The 18,688-nt window shown below is 51.0% G+C and overlaps 1 protein-coding gene across 4 annotated transcripts in view; it reads left to right on the forward strand.

Moving 5' to 3' along the window:
- Positions 1–18,688, forward strand: part of si:ch1073-358c10.1 (peptide methionine sulfoxide reductase MsrA 1) — a 32,355-nt gene that overhangs the window by 7,521 nt on the left and 6,146 nt on the right. For 2 of the 4 annotated variants that reach the window (XM_035390763.1, XM_035390774.1), the window contains exons 2-5: positions 1,993–2,061; positions 2,540–2,659; positions 6,983–7,087; positions 16,348–16,454. In XM_035390763.1, coding sequence (XP_035246654.1) covers positions 1,993–2,061; positions 2,540–2,659; positions 6,983–7,087; positions 16,348–16,454 — 401 coding nt within the window. Of the gene's footprint in view, positions 1–1,380; positions 1,807–1,992; positions 2,179–2,539; positions 2,660–6,982; positions 7,088–16,347; positions 16,455–18,688 lie in introns of those variants that run through there. The other 2 variants (XM_035390784.1, XM_035390793.1) reach the window with 2 other exon arrangements.

The following is an 18,688-nucleotide window of genomic DNA, read 5'->3' on the forward strand; positions in this document are numbered from 1 at the left end:
CTAAATCTTGAAGCTGGTTCAGATGATTGTTTTCCGTTCACTGGTATACCGTCCGCGTTTCTCCATTGTGTTCTGTGTCAGTTGTATGTTGTATGTTTTCTTTTTTTGTGCGTGTCTGTTTGTGGTCTCAGACAGAAGTTGTGGCACGGTGGGTTTATACGTTTTGTTTTAGTTGCCATGGTGATATGTCCTCCATTTTTCCGGCCAGTTAGAGCTCTACGTGGGGGGTCGTAGGTCAGAACCAGACATGGACGGCACAATGTTTTCCCACGCCCTTATCTCGTAGAGGAGACCTGTCACAGGTAGAGCCGACACAAAGTCTCGACCGTTAAAGGAGGGCGTTATCGCATCGAAAAATTTTTACCTTCGCTGAATTGCGGCCGCCATTTTGTGAAACGCTTTCGGCCGACAGCGAGTTAGCTAGCCGTTAGAGCTACAGGAAGGGGATGTCCAGCCGTCCCCAAATGCAAAGAACCAAAGATGAACACTGGGATACCTCCAGCGTCCGACCTCCACCAGGGTTGCCCAACCATGTTCCTGGAGATCTCCCGTCCGTCCTGTGGGATTTCACTCCAACCCCTAACAAAACTCACCTCGTTCAACAGCTAGCTACAGGACGGTAGATCTCCAGAAACAGGGTTGGACAGCCCTGCTCTAGCTCTTGAATGAGGTACGTGTGTGTGTGTGTATGTGCCTGTTGACTAATGTTAGCTTTGTGTAATGTAAACCACCCCCTCCCCCCATCTCTCTGGCCCGGCCTGAGTTTGTGCACACTAAGTCCCTTTAGTCTTCTTAGTGCTAATCGTTGCACAGACACCTGTGAGGGTCTCTCTCCCCCCCCCCCCCCTTATTCCCATTGGCTTTGTTGCATCAGCACAGAGAGAACGAGTGCCACTCCCCTCCCATCAGCCCGTGTGGGTTGCTGATGGCAACACTTTGCCGTGACCCTTGACCTGGGAAAGCATTATCCCCACTGCAGAATTGGTGCGGATTTGTATTATGGAGGCCGCAGTGGTTATGCCAGGGTGCCTGAGCCTGTGACAGGCCGGTGCTGGGTGGGGGGGGGGGGGGGGGGGGGGCGGGCTGGGGGGGATTTTGGGAGGGGTGGGCAGGTTAAAGCTATTTAATCTCCTAAGTATCTTCCAATGTAGATGTGCAAGCTTTTATCCCGCTTAGCCAGAAAGCTACGCTAATCCGGCTGTACAGTCTCATGTACCTGATGCTAAGCTGAGAGAGAGGGATGATGGGAAGGGAGGGGCGGTCAAGATTTGACTTTTGTGGCATCTGTCACCCAACTGCCCCCCCCCCCCCAAAAAAAAAACCCCACCCAACCTTACCCCCATTGGTCTGCTCCCTGTTCTCACCCCCGCCCGCCCCCTCCCCCCATACTGAGCATTGCAATTCATATGGAACGTTTTTGTCTGCCGTGTTCTGGAACCTGTAGTCGGGAAGAACTTTCAAAACATTCTCTCCCTGTCTCTTTCTCTACACCTTTCTCCCTTGCTCCCTCTCTTTCCTCTCCTGAGTCTCTCCCTCTGTGTCTTTTTTCCTCTCTCACCCTTTCTCTGCATCTCTCTTCCCTCTCTCATTTTCTTTTTTCTCTCTCTCCATGTCTCTCTCTCTCTCTCTCTCTCTCTCCTTCAGGTTAAGATATGCTTTTTGCCATTACTACACATTGTAATGTATTTTCAAAGCCAAAAAAATAGCTCTGACGAAAATGGCTGGAAGAGAATTATCACACAGCCACCAATGAGTGAATGACATCACACACGTGGTCATAGCTGCTAAAGTACGTCAGTCTGAACGGTAAAAACCATTAAAAAGTAACATTGCTCAATAAGCATGTGAGTGTTGTTTTTTTTATTATTAAGGTGCATTATTTGTCATTGCGGTGTATTATTTTTTTATTATCTGTCATTTTTCCCCGTTTATTTACCCTTTAATTCTCTTTCTCTCGTTCCCTTCCTCCCTCCATCTCTCTGTCCCCTGTAGGGACGCATGCTGCGAATGGAAACCCCACCGTGGAGCCCTTTCCAGAGGGTGCTGAGATGGTCGTGCTGGGTGAGTCCCCCTGTCTGGGCCTGCTTCAGTCTGCACGTGCTAGCAGCAGCCTAGCCTAGCGATGGGACAGTGAGGTTTCTGCGCTTGTAACCGAAAGGTCGCAGGTTCGATTCCCGGGTAAGGACACTGCCGTTGTACCCTTGAGCAAGGTACTTAACCTGCATTGCTTCAGGATATATCCTGCTGTATAAATGGATACATTGTAAAGTGCTATGTAAAAAGTTGTGTAAGTCGCTCTGGATAAGAGCGTCTGCTAAATGCCTGTAATGTAATGTAATGTAATGTTTCACTGAACCAAAAAAAGGGGCGGAGCCAAAAAAAAAAAAAAACTTGATTGGTACAAACAAACCCAGTGATTGACAGCTGGTTGTGGGACCGCCCATTGCGGGGTTTATGAAGCCTCGCTGTCCCGTTTGCAGGCCTGACCCCGGGGCTGGGGTGTGTGTGTGTGACCGTGACTTCCCTCCCTCTGCTCCAGGAATGGGCTGTTTTTGGGGCGCGGAGAGGCGTCTCTGGCGGGTGCCGGGCGTCTTCTCCACCCAGGTGGGCTACTCCGGAGGCCACACCCCAAATCCCAACTACCAGGAAGTGTGCTCAGGTACCCGCTCCATGATCTCCTCTCACTCCCCCCTCCCCCCTACACTCATTCTCTCCTGTATGGGACCGCAGTTTGAACGTGCATTCTGCTGTTTATAGCGCATTACTTCATCAGAACAGGCAGTAGGGCGGGGCGATATGGACAAAATCAAATAACACGATATTTTTTACCAAATACCTGGATATCGATATTGTGATGATATTGTGGGGATGACTATTGGTACTTTCACAAAATTACACAATGATATTTTTGATAAATAATCACCAGTAACGCCTATGTAATAACTAAGTGGGTAAAGGCTAATAATAGAACAGCTAGAACAGTCAGGTAAGTTCAGAGAATGACATCACTTTACTGTAATGCTGCCTTTAAAACCAGGAAAAGACTTATTCCATATCACGATATTACGATATACAAAATCCCAGGCGATATGTAGTCTCATATCACGATATTACGATATACAAAATCCCAGGCGATATGTAGTCTCATATCACGATATTACGATATACAAAGTCCCAGACGATATGTAGTCTCATATCACGATATCGATATAATATCGATATATATTACCCAGCCCTAACAGGCAGGTTAAGTAAACCAATGGCGTGATGGCATCGTTAGGAGCGGAAGTTGGTATGAAATCCCGAAACGGATTTGATCTGGAATGTGTGCCACGGCTGCTGACCCACACAGGAAGCACATTAAAACAGGGGCAAGCTACCCCGTTCCTGGAGATCTACCATCCTGCAGGTTTTCACTCCAACCCTAATTTGGCACCCCCGATTCTTCCAAGTAGCAGTTCAGGGAGATGAGGTGTGCTTTGCCAGGGTTGGAGTGAAAACCTACCAGACAGCGGATCTCCAGGAGCAGGGTTGGACAGCCCTGCATTAAAAGAACCATCGGCTCATTGGTAGGCCTCAAATTGAAATCAGTGTGAATAGCAAGCAGTGCAATATACCGCAATATACTGGACTATATGGACTTCAATATACAATATACATGAAAATGTAGGACATATAAATTGTTTAAAAATCTATTGCAGTAGATCTGAAAGTATCATGATGTGAATAATTTGTGCATATATTGTGAAGTTTTCCCAATATCTGTTCTGATGCTGCTAATATATGTTTTAGTTTGATATATTTCATTATGTTTCGTTTCAAGTCTGAAACTTTAATTCCGTAAATGTGTGGCGCTGAGGATGTTAGGAGCGGCAATTCCCCGGTGTAATAAACCGGCTTCAGAACAGTGCCGCACATTTGCATATTATACCCATAATTCCTCAGTGCGTCTAATTTATCATAGGAGGAATGTGGAACTGTCGCGTTCTGGGGGCGCAGACGTGTTCAATCAGTGTTGGAAAAGTGATATTTATGTTTCCATTTACTAACTATAGGAAAAAACTCTACGGATGATTCCTTCCGGCACCCTGTAAATGCGTTATGAATATGACAGGAAAAGTCATATTTTTGCAGTGAACTGGTGCATCAATCTCTGTGGATCAGCTGCTTACTGCCTCCTCTGAGTCCAGCGTTTGTCATTAGATTCTGATGTCATGTAGCGTGAGAGGGGGAATGTGTGTGTGTGTGTGTGTGCGCGTGCACGCACATGTCATGTAGTGTGAGAGGGGGAATGATTTGTCTGTAGTTTAGCATTATCAAACCACAGTGATGATTAAAGCCAGCTGTCAGTGTCAGAAAAGGCCTGTGTGTGTGCTTGCATGTGTGTGTAAATGCATACCTGCAGGTGTGTGTGCATGTGTGTGTGTGTGCGTCTGAGTGTGTGTGTTTGTGTGTGTGTGTGTACACCTGTGTATTCTTGTGTGTACATGTCTGGCTGCACCAGTGTACAGGTGTATGAATAGTATCAGTGTACAGGACCTACCGAAACACACAATAATACATAAAGCCACACGCACACATGCACACATGCACACACACACACAGGCACACAAACACATGCACACGCACACATGCACACACACTCACAGGCACACACACACACACATGCACACACACACACAGGCACACAAACACATGCACACGCACACATGCACACACACTCACAGGCACACACACACACACATGCACACATGCACACACGCACACACACACACACACACACCCCAAACACACATGCACACGCACACATGAGCACGCACACACAGCACCTGTGTCAGGCCCGCACGCCTGTCCTCCATGCCCCCCCCCCTCTGTGTCCAGCCCTTTGGGGGGCCTGCTGTCTGCAGGTAGACTTCACCTGGCTCTCACCTGGCTCTCACCTGGCTGTCAGTCCGCCCCGACACGAGGGCGGGAGCCCCACGCGGTTCTGCTATAGCGCACACCGCCTCCCAGAACCTTTCAGAAAATGCTCATTTCCATGCGTTTTCACGAGTTGAACCCAAACCCATTTCCCCCGCTCACGGGGTCAAGGGGTCAGCTCTCTCCTCCTCTGCACCTGTGTTTGCTAGTGACCGTTGCTCACGGCAACACGGGAAAATCGTTTTTTTTTTCCTGTGCTGTTTGTTTAAGAGGTGTGAATGGAAACATAACAGGATTATTCATTCCAAAAAAAAAGGCAAAGAATGAAATGAACTGAACTGAGTTTCGTCTTGAGTACCATTTTGGAAAGTGAGCGAGCAGAGAGACACTTTCAGGTTTAAGCTGAGGTGCAGGTGGTGATAATGTAAGAAGCAAAAAAAAAAAAAAAAACCCCACTCACACCTCCTTACCCATAATCCCTTGCCAGATAACAACACAAAACGCAGAAGGCCCAGGTGTAGCTGCTGCAGTGGGCCAACTGAAAATGTGGGGGAAAAAAAGTAAAAAAAAAAAAAAAGTTATGGTAAGATTTGCCCAAAAACATAAACTGTATTTTTCTATCTGTACGCAGGGTGCAGTAAGTGTGATATCCTGCTTGGCAAGATGACACCTTTAAGATTTAGGCAAATTACTCCTTGCGGTTTACGTGTAGTAGAGAAGAACTCCTGTTTTGGCTGTTGTTTCATATAAAAAGTCTGTGTGCACGCTCTTGGCTACTCATCAGAACTCATTACTAGAATCTGAATATGATTACTGACAGTTGATTCTGAAATCTCGGAATCAGTTACATGCATGTGCAGGTGCTTGCCATATGATGTTCCTATATTTGAATTTTTATGTCTCCAAGTTGACAATGTATTTTGTGATTCTGTCAGGTTGTGGTTGAGTTGGCACTTACGGAAATAGAATAAACTGTGAGATATTGTAAATAGGTGGACTTTTTGGAAAATATTGCAATCTCTGAAAGTTTCAATAAAGTGTTGTGTCTTTTCTGAAGTTGATTATGAATTTCATTTCAATATACTGAAGCGTGCTCCACTTTTGTAAGAGGGCAAATCTCAGGATAAATCAAATGTCACTGCTGCATATTTTTATTAAACCTAAAAGTAGATATTGTGCCATCCTGTGAGAGACTCCTCTGTGTGTGTGTGTGTGTGTGTGTGTGTGTGTGAGTTGAGTGTGTGTGTGAGTGCGTGTGCAAGTGAGTGAGTTAGTGAGTGAGTGTGTGTGTCTGTGTGACTGTTTGTGAGTGAGTGAGTGTGTGTGTGTGTTATTGAGTGTGTGAGTGCGTGTGCGAGTGAGTGAGTGAGTGTGTGTGTCTGTGTGACTGTTTGTAAGTGTGTGTGTGTCTCTGTGTGTGAGTGTGTGTGTGTGTGTGTGTGTGAGTGAGTGAGTGTGTGTACGAGTGTGAGTGTGTGTGTGTTTGTATATGTGTGTTTTAGTTGGACTGCTGACCTAGCTCCTCTCTCAGGATGCCTGTGAGCTGCTTGTGGGAACAGTGGGGTCCTGGCAGCAGTTTGCTGAGGAGGTGCCCCTTGCAGTGCCTGTGTGCTTTGGGCAACCTCCTGCCTTAGACAGCAGCCACGCTCCCACACTGCCCCGAGCAATTTTCAGCTCTTCATCCCCAATCACCACAGTCGCACAAACACCTTCCACTGAGGGACAGCGCAGGGCTTCGAGCGCACGGTCAGGAGAGTACGCTCCTGCTCTCTGCATTTGCTTTCCCGAGGAAGCCGATTCTACTGGAAAACATTAAACAGAGCACTGATACTTAGTCACAGTTAAATGCTGTTATATGCTGCCAATTCTGCTGATAATAATGAAAACACGATCGTATGTTGGTACTAATATTAATAATAATGCCAAATGTATAACTATACATAATTGACACAATACTAGTAATAAGTATATGTGAGGAATTATATGTAATTATTATTAACAAGGATCATAATTGTAGTAGCAGTAATAGTAGTGTGTTGATTACATCTCCCTTCTTTCCCAGGCCTAACGGGTCACACAGAGGTGGTGAGAGTGGTCTTCTTCCCCAGGGAAGTGAGTCTGGAGAAGCTGCTGAAAATCTTCTGGGAGAGCCACAACCCTACAGAAGGTAGGCCCCTCCTCCTGCCCCAGGTCATCCTGGGAAATGGAGTCCTGTGCGGGAGGAGAAGGGGGGGAAATAGGGGGGTCTGTGAGGGGAGGAAGAGACGGACAGTGCTAATGTATCTGAGGCTGGGGTGGGAGCGCTATCTTTCTCTCTCTTCCTCTCTCTTGCTTGCTTTGTCTCACTTTCTTTTTTCTTGACCTTTGCTTGCTCTCTCTCTCTCTCTTCATCTTTCTCTGTCGCTCTCTGTCTTACTCTCCCTTGTACTTTGTCTTTCTTTCTCTCCCTTCCTTTTCTCTGTTGCTCTCACTCTCTTCCTCTCTCACTCACTCTCTCTCTCTCTCTCTCTTTCTCTCCCTTGTCCTCTCTCCCTCTGTCTCACAAATACTCTCTCTCACTCCCTCTCTCTCTCTCCCTTGTCTTCTCGCTCTCACTCCCTCTCTTTCCCTTGTCCTCTCGCTCTCACTCCCTCTCTCCCCCTTGTCCTCTCTCTTTCTCTCTCTCTCTCTCTAAGTTCCTCTGCACTGCCCCAGCTCTGCCCCCGTACGCATGCCTCTGTGGGCAGGTGATGTAACTGCTTTAATGCGGCCGGAGACGGCCTACACTCTGCTCGCTCGCCCAGAAGGAAACCCGGTGGGGGAAGAAAATTAAAAGTGGTGCGATCAAAGATTCATGAGGCCCGACCTAGGAATCCGTGAGCGTTCCACTCCGAGCCACGCCCGAACCACGCCCCTGCCACGCCCGAACCACACCCCTGCCACGCCCACGCACCTGCTTCTGCTTGGGCTGCCCCCACCCTTCACACACCGCCCGCTCGCTCGCTACTTGGCCACCGCGGGCCCCTGACACCCCCCAGGGGGGTGTGAAAAGTAGCAGTAGCAGTGGACGTGCTAACGTGCTAATGCGGCATTCGGTTGGGAGGGGTTATATCACAGCTCTTGGACGTTTCCCTTCGCGTTACAGCACCAGCTTTGAATGTAAAGAACTGACTTCACAGCTTGTGCACAGAGAGTAAATGTAGAAAAAGGGATAAAGCACACGCACACACACACACACACACACACACACACACACACACACACACTCGCGCACACACACACACACACACTCACACACACACACTCGCACACACACACACACACACACACACACACACACACACACACACACACACACACACGCACACACACACACATGGTATGGAGACCACTGCCTACTTGTTATGCCACTGTTCAAAGCGGTCCTTTTCCACCAAAGTGATGTCAAGCCACAAATCCCTTCTCCCCCCAATCATGGCAGGGATAGCAACACCGTTAGCCAATCAGAAACTCCCGGCAGCCTCTTCTTTCCTCCTGACCCCTTACCCTGCAGGGATTCTCCTGCATGGACGCACGCCTTCCTGACAGACTATGTTCCCTTCCTGTCCACTCTGTGACACGCCTTGTAAACACAGACACACACACGCACAGCACAGACACTCTCTCTCTCTCTCTCTCTCTCACACACACACACATACATCACAGACACACACACACACACACAAAATTACAACACAGGAAGTTACATCCTCATTAAAAAGAAACCCCCCAACACACACTCCCCCCCCCCCCCCCCAAACATTCCCGTTACCCAGAATTCCCCTGGCCTCTCAGTCTGTCTGGAGGATAAGGATGTCTTATCTCCTCCTTCCTCACCCCCCCCCCCCCCAGCGTACAGCTCTGGCCCTGTACCTCCAGCAGCTCCTTCACCCCTCCCTCTGCCGCCCTTTCATCTCTTACTCACCCTCTTCCTCTCATCCTCCACTCTTTCCTTCCCCACATCATCACCCTCTCTCTCTCTCTCTCTCTCTCTCTCTCTCCTCTTTCCCACATCCTCCTCTCTTTCTCACTTCTTTTCTCACTCCTCACATTTTTTTTGGGGAAAAAAAAAATCTGTTTTTACCCCCCTCCTCTCTCTCTCTCCCTCTCTGTTTTTGTCTTGTCCTCTTTCTTTTGCTTTCTCTCTCCCTCTCTGTTTTTGTCTTGTCCTCTTTCTTTTGCTCTCTCTCTCCCTCTCATTCTTTTTTGGGAGGCATGCAGTATCCATGCCGGCGGCTGCTGTCGGATGGCAGTTGCCTCAGCCCGTGGGCCCGGGCTGTGCTCTCGTGCGCGGCCGAGCGCACGCACGCGCGCACCAAGAGCCACAATGGCCGCCGAGGGCATGGTGGGGGACCGAGGGGGGGGGGGGGGGGGTCACACTGTCCCCGTGAGGGGGGTTACTGAAGGTCGCTGGCTTCTGGCCTCCTCCAGAAGAGCGCCCGCTTGCACAGTGAGGAAGGTCACGTCTCGCTCTCGCTGCGTTCCGTGTTGGGAGAATCGTCATGCGATTTATTGTTTTTATTTATATTTATTATATTATATTTATTATAAATATATATTATATATATTTCTTTCTTTCTTTTTCTCTTTTTTTTGTGACCGTGTCCTGGAACATGAACATAACATTTCTGCGGTAACTTCATCGTTGTCGAGGAGTTTAGGCCTGAGCTGTCCTGTGTGTGATTGTGTGTGTGTGTGTGTGTGTGTGTGTGTGTGGCTGTTTGAATTCCGTAAAACCATTGTGACATCACAATAAGCGGTTGCGTTTCCACGGATACGCATGCATTTTTTTTTGTTCTTGCAGTACACAGGAAAAGAACAGCTGTGTGTGTGTGTGTGTGTGTGGGTGTGAGGAGGGGTGCATCACCCGGAATCTCCTCTACCCCAAAACCAGCTCGCCCACCCCCACCCCCCCCCCTTCCAATGACGACCTTGAGAGATCCACCCCCCCCCCCCCACTCTCCTCCACTGCTGCCGCCCCCATGTCACCCCAGCCCCCCAATTCCCGGTTCAAGCTGCCATTACATCCCCCCCCACCCCACCCCCCATCCCCCCCCCCCCCTCTGCAGTCTGAGGAGAGGCCCTCATTACTGTGTGTCACTTGAAAAGAGTGGCGGCCGCGCGCGGGGTAATTTATGCAGATTGTGGGCGGAGTGGGCGGGGGGCGGGGGGCGGAGTGGGGGGGCTCGGCGCCGCAGACGGGTTTGTGTGCGTTGGGCTCGCCGGCCCGGTGATTAGGGCCCGCGCCAGTGACGGGAATATTAATTACCGCTGATGAGACAAAAACACCCGTCAGCCCGCCGCTCCTGCCCCCCGCACCCCCAAAATCCACAGGAGGGGCCCACCCATGTGGGGGGGGGAGGGGCGCTGTTTAGTGGTTGGGCGCAGAAGTGCTTTTGTGTGTGTGTGTGCGTGTGTGTAAGTGCATGTGTATGCTTTTGCGTGTTTGAGCATTGTGTGTGTGTTTGTCTGTGTGTGTGTGTGTGTGTGTGAGTGTGTGTGTGTGAGTCTAGGAGGGAATCATTGACAGTTGAAGACCTCTGACATCATGCCCCATGCAGGTTGCTGCTGCATGTTGGACACACACTGTGTCCCTGAGAGAACTGGGCAGACAGACAGACGGACAGACAGACAGACGGACGGACGGAGCGTTGCCAGGCTGGAGAGAGAGTGCGCTGTAAAGGCCCTTTGTCTCACCTGTGGAAAAATAATTGCAGAGTTGCAAGGGTTGTGTTTACACTCGAGAAGCAAATTTGGTAAATCGAATGCAGAGACTGCACCCCCTCCCCCGCCTCCCCCCCTCACTCCCCCCCTCCCCCACCTCCCACCCTCCCACCCACCACAGGAGCGTTAGCGTTGGGGGCGGGGGCGGGGGCGGGGGCAGGGTTTGAAGTCACAGCCCAGTCAGAGCGTCCGCGCCTGCCACCTCCCATAATGCTCAGCGGGTGGGCGAGCCCAGGGCAGCGCGGTGTGATTCGGGTCAGGGGTGGTTGGAGGGGCTCTCTGCCCTTCTTCCACACGGCTATGCCCCGCCCCCTGGGGGGAGACACTTAACCCCGCCCCCTGGGCGCGCGCGTGTGTGTGTGTGTGTGCATGAATGTGTGAGTGTGTCTGTGTTTGTATGTGAGTGTGTGTGTGTGTGTATACATGAATGTGCGTGCATGTGTATGTGAGTGTGTGTGTGTGTGTGTGTGTGTGTGCGTAAGTGTGTGTCTGGTGGCCCTAGGTCAGGCTCTGGCTGTATCCATGCAGTAGGGATGTGCTCCTGTATGTCAGCATCTTACATAAGAGGCAGGGTAAAAATAGACTGCACAGCCTCCTGCACGCACAGCCCACCTCCCCCCCCCCCCGCCCCAACTCGACCCGTCCCGTCCCGTCCTGTGCACCCTGTCCCAGCCCGACCGGCAGGGTCCGGAGTGCACTCTTGGAGAGCTTCGCAAATACCTCCTCTGGTTTAACAGAAGCAGTCTCCACTCTCAGTCCTCCATTTTGTTTCTATTGTTGACGCGCTTAATTCTCCATCTTGGCTCCTGTTTGTACAGTGGAATTCTACTTCGTCTTCTTCACACGCGCCTTTTCCACTTGTCTAATTGCGGCAGTATCCAGTGCTCCCGTTTTTCCTCTCTTATGAACGCGAGCGTCTACGGTCTCTGCGCTCCGTCTTTAACGCAGAGTTACCGCGCTACGACCGGGTAATGAGCGCTGAGACCCTCGAACCCGCGCGGGCCCGACAGACACCGCCCCGGTCTGGGGGAGGTGCGGCGTTTCCTTACGGGCGCTGCGAATTATGGCGTGCGATAATTTCTGCCTCCCCCACCCCTTCCTCCTCCTCCTCCTCCTCCCCCTCTCCCCTCCCCCTCCCTCAGCCCACTGTTTCTGCAGAACCCAGCCTCTGTTTTAATCTGATTAACTTCTTATCATTCATCATCTCTTTATTTGCCTGCAACTAAAAACACACAAATCTCTGCATAACTAACAGATGTGTCCCCCCCAATAAAAACACACACACACACACACATACATACACACACACACACATAGACAAGCGCGTCCACACGCATTCACACACATACACACTCACGCACGTACACACACAAAGAGAAGTGCATCCACACACATACACACACACACTCGCACACACACAAGCATCCGCACGCACACACACACACTCTCACGCAGTAATTGCAGTTATCCTTACAGGGAAAAAAAAACAACAGTCTTCCTCATTGCCGGCAGTGAAACAGCGCCCCCTGTGGCGGCGTGTTTGTGCGCACCGCTGGCTCTGTGACCGTTGCGGCGCACGGCGGCCGGATCCCGCCGTCGGAGCGGCGCACGGCGGTACGACCCCCGCTGGGGATCCCCAGATTAATATTCACGCCCGGGCAGATGTCCGCGCGGCACATTATAGCGGTAGGGCCGCGCGCGCGCCCGGCGCCACGGCAACACACTGCCAGGGTTCCGTGCCGCCGACGTCAGCTCGCTCCCCGCCGCCGCGCGTGCGTGCAGACGAGCCCCAAACGCGTTCGCTCGCTCCACTGAGAACAAAAATAAAAATAAAATAAAACGTTTATTTATTTAAACGGTATCGCGGTGGTGGCGGTGTGTTAGCCGTACGGTAACGGTGACGTGTTTTTAGTGACGGCGATTACAGACGTGTCCGTAGCTGCGTGCGTCTTGTAGGTGAGGCACGTCTGTTCTGCAGAGGTACTAAGTGAGAAGTTTGGTTCTGCGGTCCCTGCTAAACGAACGCTTGTAGTGGAACAAGGCCTTCTAGAGCACGCCGAAATGGCTTTTTTATTCATTCATTTATTTATTTATTTTATTTTGGAAAAAATGGGTAGTTTCTGCTTTTCTTCACATTTTGTATATGCCTTTCGAGTTAATGTTATAATATGTATATCTATTATTGTTAATGTTGTATATGTATGTCCATTTTTAGTCCATTTACCATGTATGTCTATTATTGTCTGATATTTATGTCTGTTATCAAGGAGTAGGCTACATTATGCTGGGAAACAGAAGCAGTCAGTTGTTGGCGCAGCGTATCGGATGTGCTGTAGTTTGTGGCAGTACAGTGACGTCCGTCAAGTAGAATTATTATAACGGGACAGATAAACGAAAACTTGCAAAAAACAAAGTTGCTCTGAATAAAAAAAATGCCGCCTTTTCATAATAGAAATTTTAGCGTTTGATGTGCAAGATTTCATGAACCAAACATTGATTTAATAAATTAGATTTATTCATCTGCGTGCGATTTATTTGCGTGAATAAATTGCGGTCAGTGTGTAAAGGTCTTCAGCCTGTCTTTGTTGGGGGAGGGGGGTTGGGTTTATCTTTTAAAAGGGGAGGAGGCTTATATTTAGGCGATATTTGCTCACAACCCCCCCCCCCCCGCCATATTGGGGGGCGGGGAACGTTTGAAAAATGTGTTGACCTTTAGGGCAACCTGGGGTACACTCTGCACCCCCCCCCCGTCCCCTCAGCCTGCACCCCACTCTCCCCGCCCCTGCCCCCCCCCCCCCCCATAAGCCCCCTCTGTTTTCAGAAGCATGGCGCTCATGAATTATTAAGCAGGAGCAGCAGAGCGCTCATTAATAATTCCCGCCGTCTTTGATGGGTGTTAAAGGGGGGGTGGGTTGGCGGGGGGAGGGGGGATAGGGGAGGGGGGGGCTGTTGGATGGGAGCTGAACCAGACCTGGTTCTGCCTTCCCTTCTATTGTTGCTGCTTTGAAGCGTTTTCGTTCAGCAATCAGCTAAAATATTTTTGCACGGCTACATATAGAGCATAAATAAGCGTTGGTGTGCGTGTGTACACACATGCGTGCGTGTGCGTACATATTTATCGCATGTTAACGTAGGATTTTTCGTGACTGTAGCATGTTACGCTTTGCGGAGCTGAAGTAGAGACAGTGCTAGGGACGCACAAAAAGGTGCATGTGAATGTGCATTTGCATACGCGAGGTTTTTGGTCTGAAGTGAGCGGCGACTGGGTGCCGCTAGCTCTCGATGCTGCAGTGGCAGCTGAAGAGTAAAGCAGATTTAGGCTGGTCTCTGTGTGGAGTGTGGTTTTCCTGCACACACACACACACACACACACACACACACACACACACCGCCCCCCCCGTAGCCAGCGAGCTTCCTGGAGCTGGAGCTTACAGCTCCATGCTGCGTGTTTACCGATGCGTTTCCGCGCGAGGAGATGTGCTCTGGGCCGTACCATGCACCTGTGTGTGTGTGTGTGTGTGTGGTGTGTGTGTGTGTCTGTGTGGTGTGTGTGTGTGTGTGTGTGTGTGGTGTGTGTGTGTGTCTGTGTGTGTGTGTGTGTGTGTGCGTGTGTGTGTGTGTGTGTGTGTGTGTGTGTGTGTGTGTGTGTGTGAGTGTGTGTGCGTGTGCATGTGTGTGTGTCTGTGTCTGTGTGTGTGTGTGTGAGAGTGTGTCCATGTGTGTGGTGTGTGTGGTGTGTGTGTGAATGTGTTTATGAGTGTGTGTTTGTGTGTGTGTGTGTGTGTGTGAGTGTGTTTATGAGTGTGTGTGTGTGCGTGTGTGTGTGTGTTTATGAGTGTGTGTGTGTGTGAGTGTGTGTGTGCTCTCTGTCATAGCTACCTGTTTTTATGCTCAGCGCTGTTTTCCTTCTTGATAAGTATGCGCTACGCCTCCGTCAGGCGCCGCCTCTGATTGGCTGCTCCGGGCAGTGACGTCAGGCCCCGCGCGTCCCCCTGCGTCCTCGGGGCAGGTGCGCTCTTTCCCCCTGTCTGCGCGGGACGTTCCGCTCCGGCGGCTCCGGAGTGCGACGGCGGCCGTGTTCGCCCCCCCCCCCCCCCCCGCGACGCCGCGCTGTCAATCACCTGCGTTTCCCGGGTTACACTCTCCTCCGCCCCCCCGTCCCGACAGCCCTCGTTCCAGCCGGCATTCGGCCCTCTCCTCCCTGCTGCGTCTCGCCAGGACGATCGCGATGGATTTTAGCGGTAGCCCTGGACGGGGGGGGGCATTTTGAATTTTGGCATGAGAGGACAGTGATAGGGAATGAGGGTCACTCGGGTGAGAATGGAGCACCAGCCAATCAGAGAACGGGGCATCGACCACTCGTCGAATGGGGTACCCCGGGCCACCCGAGGCTAACAGGAGATAAAGATGGCCGCTGTCCTGCAGAGAGAGAGAGAGAGAGGGGGGGATGGGGGAAGAAGAGAGGGGGGGGCTCATTCCAATCACACTTCCTTGTTTCCTTGGTCCTCACCTGACCCCGAAATCGATGGAGGTCGGCCATCTTTGAGGACATTTTCAGTCCGTTAAGTGCTCCTTGGAGGGGCGAGGAGGCTCCCGGAGGAGGCTTCAGCGAGGAGTGCAGCGCCCGCGGAAGCCTTCGCTCGGGACGCGTGACGTATGAACGATGGCGTGTGACGGCGTGTGGATCCACGTCCGTCACGGCTTCAGCCTGACGCTCGACTCCGTCCTCGTGTCCTTTCCTTGCATCCTCCGTTGGGGTGGAGCCAAGGAAGGAAGGAAGGAAGGAAGGAAGGAAGGAAGGAAAGGACTTGAGGAAGAGATGCAAGGGGGTAAAACAAGGTGTTGGAAAGAGCCCAGAGAGTGTGGGAGGGAGGAAAAGGGCGAGAAAGAGGAAGGGGGGGGGGGGGTGAGTCTGCAGCCACCATCACAGGCGGCCCAAAATCCCGCCCTGCTCCACTGCGCCCACACGCCGTGTCGGAGGTGGACCCGTCTTCACCCGCGTTCTTAGCTGAGTGCAAAACGCTGTTCACCCTTACTTAGCGTCCTGTTACTCCCGAGGAGCAAGGAGATGAGGCGCCTCGTTGCATGGTAACCAAGACTAAAAGCTCTTTTCCAGAATCTGGCTTGTGGCGCTGGGGGCGGAGAACAGCTCGGTCGCTTTTTTAAAAACTCGATAACGACTCCCTGAGGAGGCTCTGGGACCCTAGCTCCACTTTGGTGAGAGTCACAGGGGCTGACTTTTAGGCCCTTCTTGTTGGCTATTCTGAATTAATGGCAGCCATTTTGTGTCCGAGTCCAAGTCGGATTGGGATCCATCTTGTTGAAGAATGTGAATGAAAGACAGCCATTTTGTTTCAGAGTCAATGCCGGATTTCTACTCCTCTAGTTAGGGAATTTCAGTGAAAGGCAGCCATTTTGTGTCAGAGTCAGTGCCACAGTTGTACTCCTCTTGTTATAGAATCTGAATGAAATGGTAGCCATTTTGTGTCAGTGTCCATGTTAGATTTGTACCCCTCTTGTTAGGGAATCTGAACAAAGGCGGCCGTTTTTGAGTCAGAGTCAGTGCCAAATTTGTACATCTGTTGTTGGGCAATCTAAATAAAAGGCAGCCAATTTCCCTCAGAGCCCAGGGGCATTATGGGCCACTGGAGGTCACGTTCCCTTCTGTCTCTCTCTCTCTCTCAGGTATGAAGCAGGGGATTGACTACGGAACGCAGTATCGCTCTGCAATCTACACCTACACCGCCCAGCAGCTACACCTGGCCAGGCAGAGTAAGGAGGCCTACCAACAGGTAACATCCCCCCCAGCCAGGGCTGTGGAAATCATGTCAGAAATGGGGACGGTCCAGTCATGGAGAAAAACTTTTTGTTAATGTTGTAGACAGAAAGGTGACAAAGATCTCGGCACACTGAATCACTTGCAAAACGTCACATCGATATATTAAGAGCAAGTTTTTCACTCTGTGGACCTTTGTCAAGTGCCTACGCTTGTAAAAATAATCTCCTGTCACACCTGAAGTTAACAGATTTTTGGATGTGCAATTATTTGTTTTGAGATTTTATTGTTACTAAAATACAGAACTCTCAGGTTTTGGAAAATCCCATTGAGAGAGGTCTTTGCAGATTTTTTTCTACCTAAAATCTCTAAATCTTTGCAAAATCTTCTACCTTAAAAAATAGCAATATGGGTAAAATTCTACTGCCTCACCCCTGGATGAGGATTGGGTGGCTCGTCAATAATATGTATGTGGAGTTTCGTATGCAGGCTGTGATCAGTTAGAAGATATCTGTATAGAAAAACATGATTATTTTTCCACCTTTCATGAGTGAATGAAATTCAGTAACATCACATTGTGCCGAAGTTCTCCTTTTCCGGACTGATACGGTTAGGCCTGGGACATCCCGGCGGATGTCGATGCGTTTGCGTCCCAACGATGCCCAGCTCTCCATGTAGACCCCCCCGCCCCACCCCATCCCAAGAAAGAACTGCCAATCACATGACAAGAGCTGCTTCAGCGGGGAGAATCGATCAGCCAATCCTGAGGCAGAGAAAATATATTCTTAAAGCCTTTTTTTGGTGTTAAAGGGGGGGGGGGGGGGGGGGGAGTCCCTGGTTTTCTTTGTCTGTTTATCTGTGTTGTGGAGATGAAGATGGACTTTTAATGGGATTCACTGCGAATTGGATTTCCATGGTAACGTGTATTGCGTAAGGGGGCGGGTCACGGGGGTCCCGCACTGTGACAGCCAGGGTGGGCGAGGTTGTCGGGGTGGGGGGGGGGGGGTTGGGGGGGTTAAGTGTGGACGCTGGTCTGTCAGGTTGTCGTGACGGTTTGCGCCTGGGACCCCTAGCCTTGACCTTGATGGGGGGGGGGGGGGTGAAAGGTCAAAGGTCGAGCAGGGGCAGCAGCTGGGATGGGGGGATGGGGGATGGGTGGGCGCGGTCAGGTCACAGAGCGAGACTGACGGGCTGTCAGTGGCCCCCATGATGCCATGACCCCCCCCCCCCCCCCCCCCCCCCCCCCCCCCCACCCCCCCCCCAAAGGCTTCAGAGGGGTGTGTGGGGGCGAGGGGGCATTAAAGGTCAGTCTGTGGAGCTTTGCTGCTCTGGGTCCAGGGCGGCCGTGGCTGTAGTACTGGGTCCTCAGTATGCTGCAGTGTAGTATAGTATAGTACTGGGGTCTCAAACTCTAGCCCCGTGTTTTAAAACTTCACTGCGGCCCTCCAGGAGTGGAGTTAAACAGGTAGTCATAGCGCCCCCTTCAGGACTGGAGTTAAACCTGCAGACTCTGTGGCCCCTCCAGGACTGGAGTTAAACCTTCAGGCACTGTGGCCCTCCAGGACTGGAGTTAAACTCGCCCTACTGTGTTATGCAGTTGCTGTGTTACGCAGTGTGTTACGCAGTGTGTTACGCAGTGTGTTACTCAGCGGCTCTGCAGACAGCGCAGGGTGCGGCGGGGGTGAGATTTGCCGGGGGGGGGGGGGGGCTGTGACCCTGCCCTGTCATTTAGGCTGTGGGTAACACAGACAGACAGGACACCAAAAAGAAACCACAAGAAAACACCACAGGGTACCAAGTGAAATATTCCAGGACTTCGTTCTTTTGAAGGCTCTTTTGCAGTTTCTCAGCTCCAGCGCGGAGCAGCTAAAGTTGAAAAAAAAGAAAAAGCTTGTTTCTCTTTTTTTTTTTTAAGAGAAAGATAGGCAGAGAGGGAGAGAAAGAGAGGGGAATGAGTGTGAGGCTGTGTGTGTGTGTGTGTGTGTGTCTGGGGAGGGGGTGCACAGCATAATGAAATTTAAAATTTGCAGAAACATCAAAGGCTTTTCCTGGGCTTGCGTGACTTCCTAATGCGAAGGGAAGGAGTGAGAGGGACTGCAGAGAGAGAGAGAGAGAGAAAGAGAGAGAAGGACACAGAGAGGTGGGGGAGAGAGGAGGGGAGCGAAAGAATGGCTGAGCAAGAGAGAGGGAGAGAGAAACGGATAGAGAGAGAGACTGTATTCAACGAAGGTGGTTGCCTCTTGTGTGTGC

The sequence above is a fragment of the Anguilla anguilla genome, chromosome 1 (genome assembly GCF_013347855.1).
Source record: "Anguilla anguilla isolate fAngAng1 chromosome 1, fAngAng1.pri, whole genome shotgun sequence".
Classification (NCBI taxonomy): Eukaryota; Metazoa; Chordata; class Actinopteri; order Anguilliformes; family Anguillidae; genus Anguilla; species Anguilla anguilla.